Source organism: Sander lucioperca, chromosome 20, assembly GCF_008315115.2.
Source record: "Sander lucioperca isolate FBNREF2018 chromosome 20, SLUC_FBN_1.2, whole genome shotgun sequence".
NCBI classification, from domain to species: Eukaryota; Metazoa; Chordata; class Actinopteri; order Perciformes; family Percidae; genus Sander; species Sander lucioperca.
Window position 1 is genome coordinate 23,466,641 of NC_050192.1, and position 17,628 is coordinate 23,484,268.

General features: G+C 41.5%; 1 protein-coding gene across 1 annotated transcript in view; it reads right to left on the bottom strand.

Moving 5' to 3' along the window:
- LOC116054592 (kinesin-like protein KIF21A) overlaps nucleotides 1–17,628 on the bottom strand; it is a 38,744-nt gene that overhangs the window by 17,249 nt on the left and 3,867 nt on the right. Inside the window, exons 2-9 of the mRNA XM_031306214.2 lie at nucleotides 7,050–7,272; nucleotides 4,157–4,339; nucleotides 3,530–3,679; nucleotides 2,729–2,863; nucleotides 2,416–2,580; nucleotides 1,906–2,021; nucleotides 1,006–1,201; nucleotides 689–878 (exon numbers count right to left, since the gene is read on the bottom strand). Of these exons, the coding sequence (XP_031162074.1) occupies nucleotides 689–878; nucleotides 1,006–1,201; nucleotides 1,906–2,021; nucleotides 2,416–2,580; nucleotides 2,729–2,863; nucleotides 3,530–3,679; nucleotides 4,157–4,339; nucleotides 7,050–7,272 (1,358 nt within the window). The remainder of the gene's footprint in view (nucleotides 1–688; nucleotides 879–1,005; nucleotides 1,202–1,905; nucleotides 2,022–2,415; nucleotides 2,581–2,728; nucleotides 2,864–3,529; nucleotides 3,680–4,156; nucleotides 4,340–7,049; nucleotides 7,273–17,628) is intronic.

Sequence of the window (17,628 nt, forward strand, 5' to 3'; positions counted from 1 at the left end):
ACTAAAATAGTGAACACTATAAACAAACCTGCTAAACTTCAGCATGTGAGCATGTTAGCATACAGACATTAGCATTGAGCTTGTAGCACCACTGAGTCAGAGCTGCTAGCATGGCTGTAGACTCTTGTTAAAACAGTAAACTAAGTGGATATCACTTTTCTGTGCTTAAAACTGTGTTCAACCAACAATAAAACATTATGATAAATACTGACAATTTCATTCTAATTAAAAAAAAAGGTATCTGGTAACAGATAGCAAGAGTTCCAAAATGTATTGTGTATGTGCAAAATAATGTATGCTAATCTGAGCAGCTAAATACATTATTAGCTAAATACATTTTGAAGTAATTAGTTAGGAAGTAGCATTAGCCGCACTAACACTACTACTTCTAATAAACTATATTATAATAATGGGTGTACGCTTTTGACAAGACAAGAGAGTACTGATATCCATAGTGATTTTAAAGAATATATGCAAAAAACTAGCTGTCTCATGGTGGTTATATTGTAAGCTAAGAACCTAGATAAAAAAGATTTACCTAAATTGCAAAAAAAAAGAAAAGCTTGACATTATTGCCGTAAAAATCAAATAAATATATGTAAATATGGTTTGTATTCTTTTTTACACCGTAATGTAGTTGAGAAATATAGTTCCCCACTACGGCAGTACAAATGAGTTTGTTGCCCACCTGCTTTAGCCAGGACCTGGTTGGCCTGGTCACTGAGGATCTGTGTGAGTCTGGCTCTCTGGGCATCGATGGTCTCCTGCATGGCCTTCACTCGCACCCTCAGGTTGTTGTTCTCTGTTTGCAGCATGGAGTTCTCATGGACCAAGTCGTTGATGCCCTCCATGCCATCTTCACCCACCATACGCTTCCCCTGAGCATCAGGCAGGATAATTAATTTCATGAAATATATTTTCCACTCATATCATGTGCACTGATCTTATTTTCTCTATGCATCGCTTCCATCTACTATCCTCCCTCCTTTCCTTCTGTCTTCTTACTGTCTTGTACTCCATCAGCTCCATCTGCAGTCGTGCTATCTCCGTCCTCAGGGTGCTGATCTGCTGGCTGGCTTTGTCCTGGTTCACCATCACCTTGTTCTTAATGTTTCGGGCTCTGTTGGCGTACTTCAGAGTATTCAAGGTCTCCATGAAGTCCCGGTCCGAGGGGCTGACACAGGCGATCATCACTGTTTGACTGGACACAAAAGAAGAAGGGTGATCGGTTGCAATGATTAATCTGTAAAACTAATAAGTTCTTTTTGTACTACTTTAGGCAAATTAGTGGTGAGGAATGCCATGTTAGGTGTACTGATGGAAACTTGTAATCTACAGGCAGTGGTGGAAGAAGTATCCATTACTTAAGTAAAAGTAATAATACTTCACTGTAAAAAATACTCTGTTATAAGTAAAAAATGTACTTAAAGTAATCAACGCAGAAAAATTCTCACATTTTAGAACCAATCAATCGTTTAATCGTCTAATCATTTCAGCGTAGGCCTGTATATTGTTGGTAGATTAATTTATAATAAAATCGTATTTTATAAACTACATGTGTTTTGTGTGCAAAAATCTTAGTTTGTAATAAGTAACTTGTAACTAAAGCTGAGTAGAAGTAGAAAGTGGCATGAAAAGAAAAGCTTTAAGTAAAGAACAACTACCACAAATTTGTACTTAAGTACAGTACTTGTACAGTACAAGTCAATGTACTTAGTTACATTTCACCACTGCCTACAGGGTGCATGTAAATATTGCTCTCTGGTTAAAACTGGTGGCACTTCTGGACACAGCTTAATCACTGATTTCAAAGCAGGTACGTCAAAGTATGCAGCATCAAAATACTTGGTTTGTGATCCACTGTCAAAAGATATACATCCATATTTGCACACAGTGTTTACAAACCTGTTGCCGCCTAGCGAGTCCTGTAACAGCCGGGTCAGTTTGGAATCTCTGTAAGGCACGTGAGAGGAGCGCTTACTCCTGTCTCCCAGAGCGCTGATGACATTTCCCAAAGCAAGCTAAGGTGAGACAGGGAAAAACAACAAAAGTTATTGATTGGATATTTGAGGGTTAAAAACAATTCCAGGACTAGTGAAGCGATAAATAATCATACTTGTGTTAAGGAAAGATATTTAATATGCAGTTCATGTTCTGGCCACCTGGGGGCTCTCTTGCTCCACAAAATCAACTGACGCTGGTGAATGTTGACATGCAATTGTAGAATGACAGATTCGCTGCTTTTGTATTATCACCCCAATGAAGAAAGAGACACAATTTTGTGGTAGATAATGATCCATAATGGATCAAATGCATTAACACAGTACATGACTACATGACCTATGCCTGCACTTCACTATGTAATATAAGGTAAAATGTCCAATGCAGACTCAGACATGCTCTTGTCTTCCTCACCAGCCCACAGTTGATGGAGATGCCCTCTTTAGCCCTGTCTCCTGTAGCTCCAGTTCTCTTCAGTCTCTCAGAACCAGCCAGGTCCACAAAGTGGAACTTGGCTGTCAGTGTCTCAAACTCGTTAATCTCTGAGCTGTTAGCTAGGCGGTTGTCTGTTACATTATCCTGGAAGAGAACAAAATGGCAGCAAGTGCTACAATTTAAGGGTTTGATTGTGAAATTGCAGATGGTAATCATCTCAATCTAGCAAAGTGTCAGTAACATTCAGGTTCAGTGGCGGCAGAGATCCACTGCTGTGTGTTCGAGCACGTACGTCGTTATCGGGAGAGCAGACTCGAACTTGGCACAGGTGGATGGTGAAGATGGCGTGGGAGCGCGAACTCTGGGCGTTCATCTGAGTGCTGGCGGTGGTACGAGACAGAGCGCCCAGCTTCAGACACTGAATCATCTGTTAAGAGGAGAGAAGGAGGGAAGAAAGACCACAAAACATACAGACACCTTTGGGTGAGGGTCATTGGATGATATTAATATAGAAACTGTCCATTATGTCAATGGGACAACGAGATTCCTTTAGGAGAATTTGACAACGAAAGGTAACGCTGTTTCTATTTCCTTCATTGCCCCGTCACTGATCCACAATCAGCTTTCACAGGGCCTATTTCTTCAGCAGAAAAGAGTACCGTACTACGGTTCACAGTGAGGTATGTGGAATATCTAGAATAACATGGATACTGTTTTTGGAAAGACACGTTGCTGCTGAAATGTATATGTAAATGTAGTTTTTCAGTGCTGTGAGCAAAACAAATAAAAATTCAATTCACCTCCACAATATTGGATACATCTCATTCATAGATGTCTGAAAACGTGAAAATACAGCCTAAACTACTGTATCTGCATGGATAGAAAGCAAAACATGTTTTTCTAATTGGGTAAACTGCTCCTTAATACCCTTAATATAATAGTGGTGGTTTGGAGTATCAAACCATTTCTGGAAATGTTCATTAGGATGGGATTATACTGAAAAAACAATGCTTTTTAAAGCCACTTCTAAGTTAATACAGCTAAAAATGCTGGACAAAGACGGAGAATGGTGTTTTTGGGTGTTAAAGCTGACCTCAGCCGCAGAGGTGACGGTGCGGGTGGTGACCCCCACGGTGTAGATGCCTCCGTTGGCGTCCTCGTGGATCTTGATGTTGGATCGTTGCTTCCTGGCCTCAATGTCTCGCGTCGAGTCAAACAAGTCCAGCACCTCCTCGTTGTATAACTGGAGAGTGTGTAAAACAAATAAAAATCAGACAGACAGAAAATAGACAATAGACACATATTATTGCATGAATAGTCAGTGTAATTTATTACATAATCAGCACTGTCATTTGTTATATTTCCCAAACTCATCTTTCTCCCCCTCAGCTGCTTCTTCACCAGCTGTTAGCAGCCGCTCGTTGGCGGTTAAAAATAAAGCCAGGAGCTGCCCACAGGGACAGGCTAATGACAGTTTAATGGCTATAGGGTTATCTGGATCACACCCTCTGCTGACCTTTGACCTCTTGCTGTCTGCATGCATGCTTACACCTAATCAATGGAACGCAAGTGGACTGGTGGATGTCCTGAGTTTAGAGTTTAGATCGAGGGCTGATTATTGCTCCTTATTCTGAAACCAAAACACTCATTTCTGGGTCAATCCTGTGAAAGTTTTGATCTGTGTGTGTGTGTGTGTGTGTGTGTGTGTGTGTTTCTTCACCTCCAGGAACTGTGCGTTGATCTTGAACTCAGGAACAGGCTTGCCCTGCTCGGAGGCAGTCTGTCTGCGCTCCTCGACCCCTCTGAACAGGTGGTTGATGGCCCGGGGAATGATACCCAGCTCGTCTTCTTCGATGTTGACGTCGAAGCCGGTTCCCATGGTGTAGGTCTTCCCCGAACCCGTCTGGACGCGTGGGAGAAGACAGATACAGTTACTCTACCAAATGGGAATGAATGTCTATTTCTTATTGTGTGTGTTTCTAATGTGGTTTAGTGCGTACATTTCGTGCATATTAGCTGTATCATTAAACTAAATTAAAAAGTCTCTGGGACTCAGAGGCTGGGGTGCAGCTCTGAGTAGTTTCTCTAACATGGGGGAGGGGGGGGTGGTCGCTGTGGTGACAAAAAGAGGAATGCAACATTGAGCTCAAATTCACGCGTCACCCCTCTCCTCCCTGTCGAAACGCCTGAAAGAGACCCTGACATGTGTGTGTGTGTGTGTGTGTGGTGATGTATCAGGGAGTGTGAGGTAAAGACAGTGTGTGTGTGTGTGAGTGAGTGAGTGAGTGAGTGAGTGAGTGTGTGTGAGTGTGTGTGTGTGTGTGTGTGTGTGTGTGTGTGTGTGGCCTCCACTGTGCCCTGTGAAAGGCTCTTTGACAGGAATACAAGGGCAGCAGGAACAATGTGAGGAGAGAATAATGAACAGAAAGAAGAAGAGCGGAGGCGAAGATTAAGCGGAGGGAAAGTTTAACTGCTGCAGCCGGAGACGCTGTGTGAGAGAAATGAAAAGCAGGAAGCTTGCTCTTTCTTTTTTTCTCTCTCTCTCAATGTACATTGCAGTATATATGAGATGCAATAAAGGCTAATAGAAACTATTTTAATCTAATAGGCTTTGATGTTGTTGCACCTGTTTTTGCTTCTTCTATTATCACTGTTACAGGCCTCCACTCAACCACAGGTGCCAAAACATTTACAAAACTAGAATAACCGCCTTGGGGACGTATGCCTTCACCAACCAGTGCAGTTATTGTTGTCTTAATCAATGTCCATCCAGACTCATATAATATATGTAGTGAGGACTTTGAAGGAATTTTATCAAAAGGTATTAAGTCTATTTTTTGGTGAAACGTGGATGCTTCACACCCATCTTCAACCTGGCAGCACAGAAGATTTATATAATCACCAGTTATCAAGACCGACATTTGGTCGGATACCAAATCAGTATCCGACCAAATGTCTCCCCTGCTGTTCCTGAGTTATTGCGTTGAACAATGGCCAGAAAAGTGTTTTTGCAGAACATTATGATGTCACGGGACAGACAGGGGCCCTTGATGCATGTCAACCCCAAATGTGACACAGTCTTTTATTGAAGGTATTGTCTTTCCGTCTTAAAAGGTACCCTGTGTAGGAATTTCTCCCATCTAGCAGTGAAATTGTATTTTGCATTCAAATGAATAGTGCTCTCTAGCGCCTCGCTTTTTCAAATGCGTGTTGCAACTACGGTAGCCATTATGTACCAAGAAGCTATAATTCCCTTTTCCGGTGACGAGGATTCCTTCTCCTGTGGCTCGGCATAAGTATGATCCTGCATTATGAACTAAAGTACAGTGCAGGCTTTCAAATTTGCCGGGGCAGTGACAAGCGCCTCTCACTGATCTCCTTCTCCGTTTTCAGCTGGTTTCAGTCACGTGACGCTGGCTCTGAACGAAAACGCGTAGTGGATTAGCTAGACAGGTAGGCTAGTGCTTTATGTCCCTCTCAGCGATTATAGTTTTTCAAAATGGCGGAACGACATGGAAGCCTCCTTGGACTTGCCCGTCCAATGTAAATACAGATAAGAAATTCTTCGCTAACGAGGATAAGTCAGATCATTGGCAGAGGCAATTTTACACCAATGGGGACATATTTATGAATGAAGACATTGATTTTAGCTAATAAAATACTTAACACACTACACAGTGTACCTTTAACCTTATCTTTAAATGATGGTCTTGTTAAAAATTACAAGAGAGTGACCGAAAACCCAGCTTTTTTCACAGTTGAATTGTTTTATTACAAATGTCTTAATGTGTCTTTTTAGGTGTCATTTGTCCAGTTATTAGTGGGGAATAATAAAAATACCACCTTACCAAGCAACTATATGACCCTTTAAATTACAGTGTACACTACAAAGTGCACAAAATCTGTGCCTTTCCCTTCATCTCTGCTATCCGTGGGCGTGAAAATGTGTAAAATAGTACACTTCTATTTCTTTTTGATGTATTATTAAAAGACATAGTTCAATATTTTTGCAAAATACGCTTATTTGTCTATACTTGTGGGGAAGTTTGATGCCACTCTCATATCTGTCTGTACAATATAAGCAACAGGCAGCAGCCAGTTAGCTTAGCTTAGCTTAGCGTAATGACTGGACACAGGGAGAAACAGCTAGCCTGGCTCTGTCCTCAGGAGAGAAAAAAAGTCTGCCTACCAGCACCTAATGTTTCTCAATTATGTTTCAACTTTGCAGTTTATTTCCATGCTCTGGTATGAGATGAAGCAATCTGTTCCCACTCTGCTTTGACTGGGTAATAAACTCCCTTTCTTTATCGCCCTCTCAGGCTAATCTATCAGAGCCAATATCAAGCTGTGGTGGTGAGAGCAGGTTGAAACATGTCAGCTGATAGTGTATTGACAGAGGTGGTGCAGCTGCGAGGCCGGTTCACTCCCTCATTACTTGTCTGATGATATGAAATGAAATCAGCTCATCACATGCTTACAATAAATCTTGCTGCTCCATCCCCCTGGAGCGATGCAATGTGGAAGCGTCAGCAAATGTGAATGGGTGAGTGTTTGGGGTGTTATGTGCACTGTGTTGATCTGGTAGCATGCAAGAGGAAAGCCTGTTGACCAACCTGTCCGTATGCAAAGATAGTGGCATTGTAGCCCTCAAAACAGCCTTCGATGAGGCTCTCGGTGCAGTGGGTGTAGATGCTTTCCTGCTGGGTGTCCATGTCGAAGACGTGGTCGTAGGTGAAGGCCTTGTCCTTACCCAGGACCAACTGCGGCTCCCCGGGCAGCACATATGTACAGATGTGGCATCCCTCGATCTTCTCTTTGGCCAGCTGAGGACGGATCCTGATAGACAGAAGGAGAGACACACAGTGAGATTTTTAACTGCCCACCATAACCCTGGACTTTAAAAAAAGGAGATAATGGTAAGAAGCAGCCCTGCCTTAAAAACCCTGAAATCCTACAAAATGTCAAATCCAACTTCAATTGCATGTTTTTTCTAAGCATGTGAAGTGTTGAACAAGATATCCAGAAACTAGAACTCTAACAAGACCAACCGATATACTGACATTGCCATCCCTATAGCTACACCGTGAGCAAGGCTAAAAATCGTGCCATTTCTTAGATCAATATCAACAACTTCCTTGGTTACACTTTTTATATTCAAAAACTTTCCAGATTGTCATAGGGCTTTGGCACCTCTGGTCTGTGGATGTTGGTTAATGTGTGTGTAAGAGCAGAGCTGTCTGTGCATGCATAAAGCCTGATCATGAATATGTCTTATACTTGACATGACTGATTTTATTATAGGATTGATGGTAAAAAAAAAATGTAGCTGAGCAGAAGACAGATAATATTTTCAACAAGCTGCAAACAGATGAGTGCGGCTACTGTGCAGTATGTGTGTGTGTGTGTGTGTGTGTGAAGGACCACGCAGTGCCAGCACACTCTCCAGCAGCCACCATACACAGTACAGTGCCCTCACTGTTCACAAGAAAGAGAGAGAGGAGAGAGAGAGAGAGAGAGAGAGCTCTGGGTAAACAGTCCCACCCTGGATTTCATTAAGGAATCACTCTGTTTACTTTAGCGCAAATAAACACACTGTTATTACATCATTTCCTCCCATGATGCACCTCTGCCTCTCATCACTGAGCTCACTGTCCACCTGAAGAGGAAGTGGAAATATTGGAAGGAAATATTTGGACACATTGGGAGTATTAAAATATCAGAAATATTTGCAGCTTTGACAGAAACATATTGAAGGTCATATACAGAAAAAGACCATACTGAAATACTACAAATAATATTGGACATTTATTTAAAAAAAAAAAAAGAGATACCTTCCTACTGGGATACCTTTTGTAAATACATTTCTCGACTCCACGGCTACAATCAAAATGAGCCCAGATAAATGAAAATTACACAGAGGAAATAATAACCAAGACACCTGAGAATCTCAGAACAGTATCGTTATACATGGCTGCTATTGTTGCTCTTTGCTAGCAGGCATTAACTCTGAGTGTGTGTGTATAACGATGTGGCACTTTGCATGCAGTTTGTATTCTGTCTATTACTTTCTGTGTGCTTGCATTAAAAAAAGACTCACATTCATCACAGCAGTCTACAGAGCTTCTGAATGGTTTGAAAGGACGGTCAGTGTGAGTGTGCATGTGCGTGTGTGTGTGTGTGTGTGTGTGTGTGTGTGTGTGTGTGTGTGTGTGTGTGTGTGACATCAGATCCCAGCTATTTAGCAGACTCTATCTGGGATTACAGCCCTGATGAAAAAAAGAGGACAGAGCCAGGGAGGGACCAGTGGTTCTAGGCTTGAGGAGAAACACAGTCCTACCTGCAGTAACTGTACACCTGCAGAGCATTACTGTCATCTTTGTGTAATGGGCAGCAGAATTGCCCGATTTAGCAGTGTTACACAATGAATGATGTGTGGCGTCAGTCTTTCATCGGCAAGATGGCCGCAGCGTGAGTGAACGCGTCTCAAGCTCAAGTCTGCATGTCGCTCTTATCGTAGCCTTGTAAATTCTCCTTTATCCTGATCTATATGCTTTTGACCTAAACTGACTTTTATTAACTCAGGCATTGACTAATTTACTCTAAACAGCTACGAGATTTGTTTTTTCTTTTGCGTCTAGCTGTTAATGTGAAATGCTGCTTGTAAATTAGTCAACTTTTTTTTCTTTTTTTCTCATTTTTGAGCTACGTTTTTCTTTTCTTTTCTGTTCTTTTTTCTTATTAATGCAGACTGAGTCTTGAGTTCAATAGATGGACTTTACCAACATAGTTTGGTTTACTCACGGTTTCTTTTAGCCTTGTTTTGGTCTCCACCAACACCTGTTGGAAATATCTGGCTGAATATTGGCTGCTAAATGCTCCAATATGTTCACCAGCTAGTCGCTAAGTTTGTAGCGCAGAGCTATCAGTTATTTTTGCTAAAACAGCTGCACGTCGCATCTGGAAATGATGATGAGGAGAGCAGTGAGAGCGAAACAAAACAATAAAGTAGTGGGCCTTAAAACCCCATTGCTCCCATTGTGTCAAAAAGGAACGCTTGGTCAGGTGCCACTCTGGTTCGGGACTCTTGGCATCACTTTCTGACGCTATGGGTCGGGACTCTTTGCGTCACTATTTGGCGCTCTGGGTCAGGACGTACTTTAAATTGACATGCGGCACAAGAACGGGACAGTTAGGTTTAGGAAAAGATCATGGATGGGGTTTAAAATGTACGTTTCAGTGACACGCGGGACAAGAACAGGACACAAACCATGGTCTCTTGGGTGAAATTTTCTGTTGTTTGACCCATCCACCAACCCAACCAACCTCCCTATGTGGATTTTCGGTCTTTCATACTACTCGCTACCGTTGTCGCTCTTAACACTATCTTACAGCACCGTGGCCGAGCTGCTGCTATTCCCGGTGCGTTCCATACAGACGCTAAAGGGTGATTTTTGCGTCAGTATCTGACGCTGAGAGCCACTGACCAAGTGTCCGTATTTAAAGAGTTGGGAGTGAGAACGGGTTGAGCTGAAACACGCTAAAAAGCCCTGTAGAGCTGAGGGCAACTGCAGAGTCGGGTGATAATTCTCTTTGTGTTCGTCATCACAAGAATCCTCTTTCATATTAAACATAGTTGTTTAGCCCATCTTTAACATGAAAATATGAATTTGTGCAGCTTTAGGTTTTACAGCAGTGCTTATTAAAACCGTACATAATAGAGGCTGTTGTCAATGAATCTTATGATCTTACACTCAAGAGTGTTTAGGTCATCTGAGGAGCCTGTGATTTAATCGTAGGATGGTTTAGGGCATTACAGGAGTGAATCTGCATTAATCCTGTTGGCCACCTTCCCAAAACTTGACAGAGCGCCATTACTGTAATCCCTTGCAACAATGGAGGCACTCACTGCAGCTTACACTTCAAGGGCATTAAGTCACTTGGTCATTGTTTACTTCGGCAACTTGAAAAAAGTGGTATGAAATATGGTCTTCAACGTGAGATGTCAAATTTAGAAAAAGCCAAAGACGGTGAAGTATAATTAAAGTCAATGGTTGCTTGTTGTATAGAAGAACCAAGGGAACAAGTCTGTACAACTGTGGCACCATTTAGAATAAATGTCCAGTCTTTCTGATTGTGTTCATCTCCACAGTGTGATACAATGTTTGTTTTGTGTGGGACATCTCTGGGGTCCTCCATACATAGAGGGATAGACGGGTGGGCTAAAGAGGAAAATGAATATCTGAGAAAATGTCAGCGAGATAAAGAGAAAGAAAGAGGATGAAAAGAGAAATAGACGAGACATAATGGTTACAGCCCAGACAAAACACTGATGACAATCTCTGCTTTGGGAGGCTGCCATAGTCCATCCAGTCAGACCTATTATCTGTCTGCGTAATGATGGTCTTTCACATAACAAGACCCTCAGACAGAACCAGTTCAGCCTTTTTTTGTCTTACAAATTTCTTGGCTCTAAAGGGGACCAATATTAAGACTTTCCTACGTACCACTGTCAAATAATTGTGACACCTTGTTTCAATTCATCTACTCTAAAGAGGAAGGTTTAAATCTCATGCCAACCCAATGGACAACTCTGATAAATCTGCCTCTAGACAATTGGTTTAATCCGTGTTGTGCATTATTAGATCTCTGATGGTGTGTTACAAATCTCAAATAAAGAAATGTCAAGTATGTCTTAGCCTTTCATTAATGAAGTTTGAGCATTGTGGTACAATGGACCTCTATTTTGAGTATTATGTATTCACAACTAATAGAAGTTCTGGCATACAGCTAACTCAGCTAACTGTAAACAGGTGAGGGATAAGCTAGGTGTGTAGCACTTCCTGCTGGTGTATTATTAGTGTGACTGACTTTAGCTGTGATTATGATCTGGAAGGCTTCACTCTGGGGTGCAACCGAAAACACTCTTTTCTCCTGGCTGAATAAGGGCTGCCCTTCAGCACTGTGGAGACTTACAGTGCTAATCCACCTTCTAGGATGACACACACAGGCTCCTCACAGGCTGTTTCCCCAGGAAATTTAACTCTGCCACTTCCTAAATGTGCACAATCACACACTTATAACCACACACACATGCACATAGAGAAGCATGCCTCAACACTTTCATACTATTGTGCACATGCAACTTCACTGTTTTTGGGAGTTGTTCACTAAACGTAATCAGGGTAGTGGTTATGTAACTTCAATGTTTAGCCGTGCTTAATATTTCATATATTGCTCCTCTTGTATATCATATATTTGTGTTATTGAAGTGAGATTTTAGTTTAAAAAAAATAGTTCTACAGTGTCAAAAAACAATTATTACTATTACCAAATAACACATGTAAAAAAAAAGAAAAAACATACAAGAGACACACACACACACACACACACACACACACACACACAGACAGACAGACAGACAGACAGATCAGGATCAGGGCCCCCCAAAGCCAAGTGAAAACCTTTGTGTCATAACTGCTCAACGCATTAATCTGCTGAGACAGTTTCAGCTGGTTGGAGGGAATGCTTAGAAAAAAAACACTAAGAAGTTCCAGAGTGGAGAGGATTAAAGATATACTTTTACATAGTGGATTGTGAAGTATTTGTTACCAGGCACTTTACATTACAGCATAAAGGTTTGTGTTGTTTTATCACAATACATACACAATCCAGGAAGGATTTTGATGGACAGCGTTGTGCAAGAGGTGGCCATTAGTTCCAAACCAACCCAAAAGAACAAAAAATTCATAAAGTATGACACCTATATTTTAGTAGTTTACTTAAAGGAATATTTTTGACATCTTTGAAGATACGCTTATTCACAGTCTTGCCAAGATTTAGATAAGAGGATTGATTTCACTCTCGTGGCTGTACGGCCCAAATGCAGCTGGAGCCGGCCGCTGGTTAGCTTAGCTTAGCATTGGAAACGGGGAAACCGCTAGGCCGGCTCTCTCATTATCTCTCTCCCTTAGGTATTAAAATCCGCCTATGACTTTGGGAAGCTAATATCGACCAATAAATTGTCTGGCACATAATTCCCTTGAATACAGCAACTTGTAGTTTACACTTTGTTTTTTGCGTGGATTAAACATCACAAAAAAACATATTATTTAGTGAGCTTTACAGGTGATCGTAGGCAGATATTTTTAGCTTTGGACAGAGCCACGCTAGCTGTTTCCCCTTGTTTCCAGTCTCAGTGCTCAGCTAAGATAACTCTCCCAGCTAGCTCCAGCTTCATATTGTAAGGACAGATATCTTCTTATCTAACTCTTTCTAAGGAGGCAAATAAGCACATGATGAAAGCTGCAATACATTCTATTCAATGTCAAAAAAAGAAATTAAAGCATGTTTACTTTCCATGTTGAACTAAATGTTAGCCCAACTGCTCAGATAGCTTGTTTATCTTAGGCACATTCGTTTCTAAAAGAAAATGCTAACTGTGCTAGCTTACTGTTTATGCGACAGTACTTGGGAACTTGAACGTAATTAGTTTTAAGTGGCTGCCAAATGACTAAATACCAGTAATAAAAATATAAAAGTGTAATTTCAGGATAGCTAAACATCTCCTGTTGAAGAAACTGTTCATTATGAGTATCTGCAGCTTATGGAGTTCAGTGTTTAGCTAAAAGACACAGGCATGTAAACTGTGACCATCATTCCAATATAACTACAGATATAGAGGCAGAGGTTTAGAGTGATGAGATACAGTTCACTGAACCTTAGAGATTAAAGGGGGGGGGACGCACACACACACACACACACACACACACACACACACACACACACACACAGTATAGTCCATATATGCCTACACACACACACACACACACACACACACACACACACACACATAAAGTATAGTCCATATATGCCTACACACACACACACATAAAGTACAGTCCATATATGCCTACACACACACACACACACACACACACACACACACACACACACACACACACACACACACACACACACACACACACACACACACACACACACACACACACACACACAGATGGGGCTTTGTCAGCCTTTCCCCATGTGACAGGTCCTCATTACTGCGATTACAGCGACAGCCTGAGAAACAGTGGGCTCCTCGTGCACACACGCGCATGCTTAACCAGAGAAAACCCAGACATTGTACGCCTTCGGCCTTGACTTTTGAGGTTTCATACTGTGACACTTTAGGGCGGAGTTAAACTGATGAAAGTTTAACTCAATCTCAACCAGCTTAAGAATTTACTCTGCCTCAAATAAAAGCAGTTAACGCTCTTAACTTAACTGCTACATGCACACGCTGCAAAACACACACACACACACACACACACACACACACACACACACACCCTATATGATAGCATAAAGTAAACATGACTGCAACTGCTTGGATACTACCTTGGCATTTCAAATGTTTTCAAACATTTTATTTTGACTGCATTTGACATTTTGGATCCTGATTCTGGTAATAAGAGTGGATACATAATATAAATATAGGAGAAAAAAAATCATCGCCATCAGCATTCTCTGCTGACCTAATGATCAATGTAAGAGGATGAGAGGAAACACGTAATGAGGTGATGCTGGTAAAAAAGGAGATGAGTCAGTCCATCAGCACCACGCTGCTGATCTCATGCTTCCTGAAACATAGCCAATAAAACCACATGCTGACATCACTCCTTCTGACAATCAGCCAATCAAATCGCTCCCTAGGGATGCTGCCGATCACTCTGCATCATCACTGACAACAAAGCCTGATGTTTCATTCCTAACTACTAACTCTAATCCTCAGTAATTTAATTTTTGGTTTAGTGTTGAGGTCTACTTCAAACACCGTGTACAGCTGGCACAGGCAGCACCGAGTGATTCAGCAGAAACAGAAAGGAACATCTGAGCCCACAAGGCAGCCGACAACAAGACCAGAACACTGACTCGTCACCTGACCCGATCTTGCAGAGTCACATATTTTTTGGATCTTTTCCTTTTAAATTCAAATCCAGACTAGTTTCAATCTCATGCAAAATAATCTGGTGCATCACGCATATCCTGCTATATCCCAAAACTGGCCTAATTTTGCTTTACCAGTTCACCCTAAATATATACCATATACAACATTGAACAATTACGTCTAGGAATAACCACCACTTTAAATATACAAATTACACAATTTAAAAGATTAATTTTCAAAATAAATCTTTACTAGGGGTGTAAATCACAAGTTTTATCACAATATGACATTGATTCTTTGGACGATACGACACAAGTCACAAAAGTATAACACAGTATGACACACTTGCTTGCTCCCCTTCATGTACATCTTCTTTGTTAGATCCCTTCTCTTCTTTGCATATAAAAGTAGAAAAGGAAACTCATAAAGGCATAATGACATATAATGACTGGGAAATTAACTCTCAATTTCTAATAGAAGTGCCAAAAGTGCAACAGGCAGTGTTCTCTATCTTAATGACGTGCAGCCGAATAAGCAGCTGAAGAATGTTAGTGAGTGTGTTGATGAAGATATGAGTGGACTGTAGTCCTCTGATGTGCTTTAACTGTGGACTGATGCTGTCCAATAGAGGTTAATAAGGGGCCACACTGCACAACGCATGCACGCACAAACGCACACACACACATGCACGAATACACGCATGCACGCACACACGCACGCACACACGCACGCAGCTATTACAGGCCAATCTTATTTCTAGTCAAAGGCCTCTGTTGAAGTAGAAATACTGAAAAGCTTGATTCTATTCTTTAGGACTCTATGACAGGAAACACGATCATACAACTGCAAGAACACCTTCAGGTACAGCGTCATGACTTCCTTATATAACAATATGCAAACACACACACACACACACACACACACACACACACACACAGGCAGCTCTTTTGTAGTACATGGGGCAGCAGGTGCACTTGTAAATTTGCATTTGTCTGTTGACCGTGTAATGGCCGCCTAGAGCAAGAGGATGAGTGAGGAGACAAAGAAATGCTGGAAAGATGTAGATAAAAGAGAGAAAGTAGACCTTCTGGGCAGGGGAATATGGTTCAGCAACAATGAGCGACTACTGTTTTAACTCACTACGACACAGTCGGACAATCTTTTCATTGTTTACTATAGCAGCTGCTCTTGACATCAAGAGCCAATCCATCGTATCACTCTCTTCAGTGTACTTCTGCAAGCAGCGAGCTCAAACAAGTCTTCATCCTGCAAGAAGTTGAATACAGCCAAACTCTCTCTCACTGGAAAAGTGATTGCCTAAAAACATAGCTCAATAATTTTTTTTTGAAAATCAACTATTTAATATAATATTGCAATCTGCTAATTATCCATAGAATTGTCAGATTTAAAACGAATTCATCAAGAGTGCAGTAGGACAGGTGCATCATTACATCTGCTGTCAATTAAGATGCATAACTGTTTTACCTGTAAGACCATATACTAAAGAAGGCTCCAATATGGATGTGAAGTGTTGCTCTTACAGTAGAATTCCAGTCATTTTCTAACAAGGTTGCATCCTTAATATTTTCGGGATGGCGAGAAAGCTCACAGCAGTTTACAGGAAATGATAAAGACGTATGACAAAGACCTTGACTCTGTCTTTTCTCTCATTGTGAAAACAGCTAGGCTGTGATGTGCCAGGCCCAGAGGGCATTTGGGAATGAGGCCAGGAAAAACGAAGAAGGGTCAAGAGAGCAGGAAAGAGAAAAAAAAAAGACAGAGAGAGTGTTCTGCTGACTCAGGGTTTCATCACAGCTCTGACTGCTTCCTGGGTCAAAGGTCGCTGGACAGGAAGGAGGCAGAGGTTTGACGGTGGCAGAGCATGGTGGCTGTCAACTGAGGTCGTATGAGGATCACACACACACACACACAAACACACACACAAGCTTGATGGAAATGTCTGTCGAAAGGACAGTTCAGCCCACTCATGGCACACATGGGACATTAGATGAAAGACAAAACGTTTTGCGTACATTTACGGTAGGAAGTCGAAAAAGTATGGCTTTAAAATACAGCTACAGTAATCACAACTCTAACCTTGTATTAGTAAAAACAAATCCATATTGAATTTACCTCTGCTTGTGCTAGTTCGACAGACGTTATTCAATATCTCAGTAACTGCAATATCCCCTGGCAGCAGCCGGCAGATGGTTTTCAGCATGCTTTGCTTTGTGTCTCAGTTCAGTTCACTTGAGTTGGTTCATGAATATTTATCATGAATATGCCTTGACGGACATGGGTTTATTGATGCACACACACAACACACAACACACACAGCTTTTGTATCATGGCAGCAGGCGCACAGCCTCTGCCCTCAAACATAATCCACAAAGGTCAAGAAGGTGGGGCTTGTGTCTGACAGACACCTGAGAGGAGCCAATAAGGAAGTCTGGATATTAGTAAATGAGTAGGTCTAGTTTGCATTTTCCCAATTTCCCTAACATATTCACTAACCTGCAGCATGCTCTATGTCATGTGGAAGTGTAAGCAACTAGTTTAAGCATTAAAATGAAGATTACAAATGACCTTCCAGCTTTCCATTTTCACAACCACTCACTCTAACGTATCTAATTAAAGAGGAAGCGCTATCTGTTCTCAAATCAACAGCACAAAACCTGATTCCTCACTGCTGGCTAATTCTGGCTGTAGGTTCTTAATTATTAAAAATGCACTTTAAGGATATCAAATGACTAATAAGTTACTTGAGTGGCTCCTTCAGGCAAAGTCTGTACCGTGACTTACTTCTTGGATAAATCGTTAACTTCCTGTATTGTTTGATCATGGAATATGGGACTGGATAAACATATTACAAACACGCGCACACAGATGTTACATAAGGAAAAAGATCTGGAGCACAGTCACACAAGGGATAACCCAGCAAACATCAACTGTGTGTGTGTGTGTGTGTGTGTGTGTGTGTGTGTGTGTGTGTGTACGTGTGTGTGTGTGTGTGTATGTTTTGCTGAATCATCCAACAATGTGCTACTGAAGTGACCCATCTGTTTGCTGTCAGGCGTGATAATCTTCAAAACCAGAGATAGCAGCACAGCACACACATCTAATAACCCATTAAGAGGCCAGTTACATCATCTTTCCAGTTATAAATCAAAATGACAAAACTCCCAGAAACACCTGCCCTCTGTTCAGGCTCCAGACCCCTTTCTTTCTTGTTCTGCCTCAGAAAA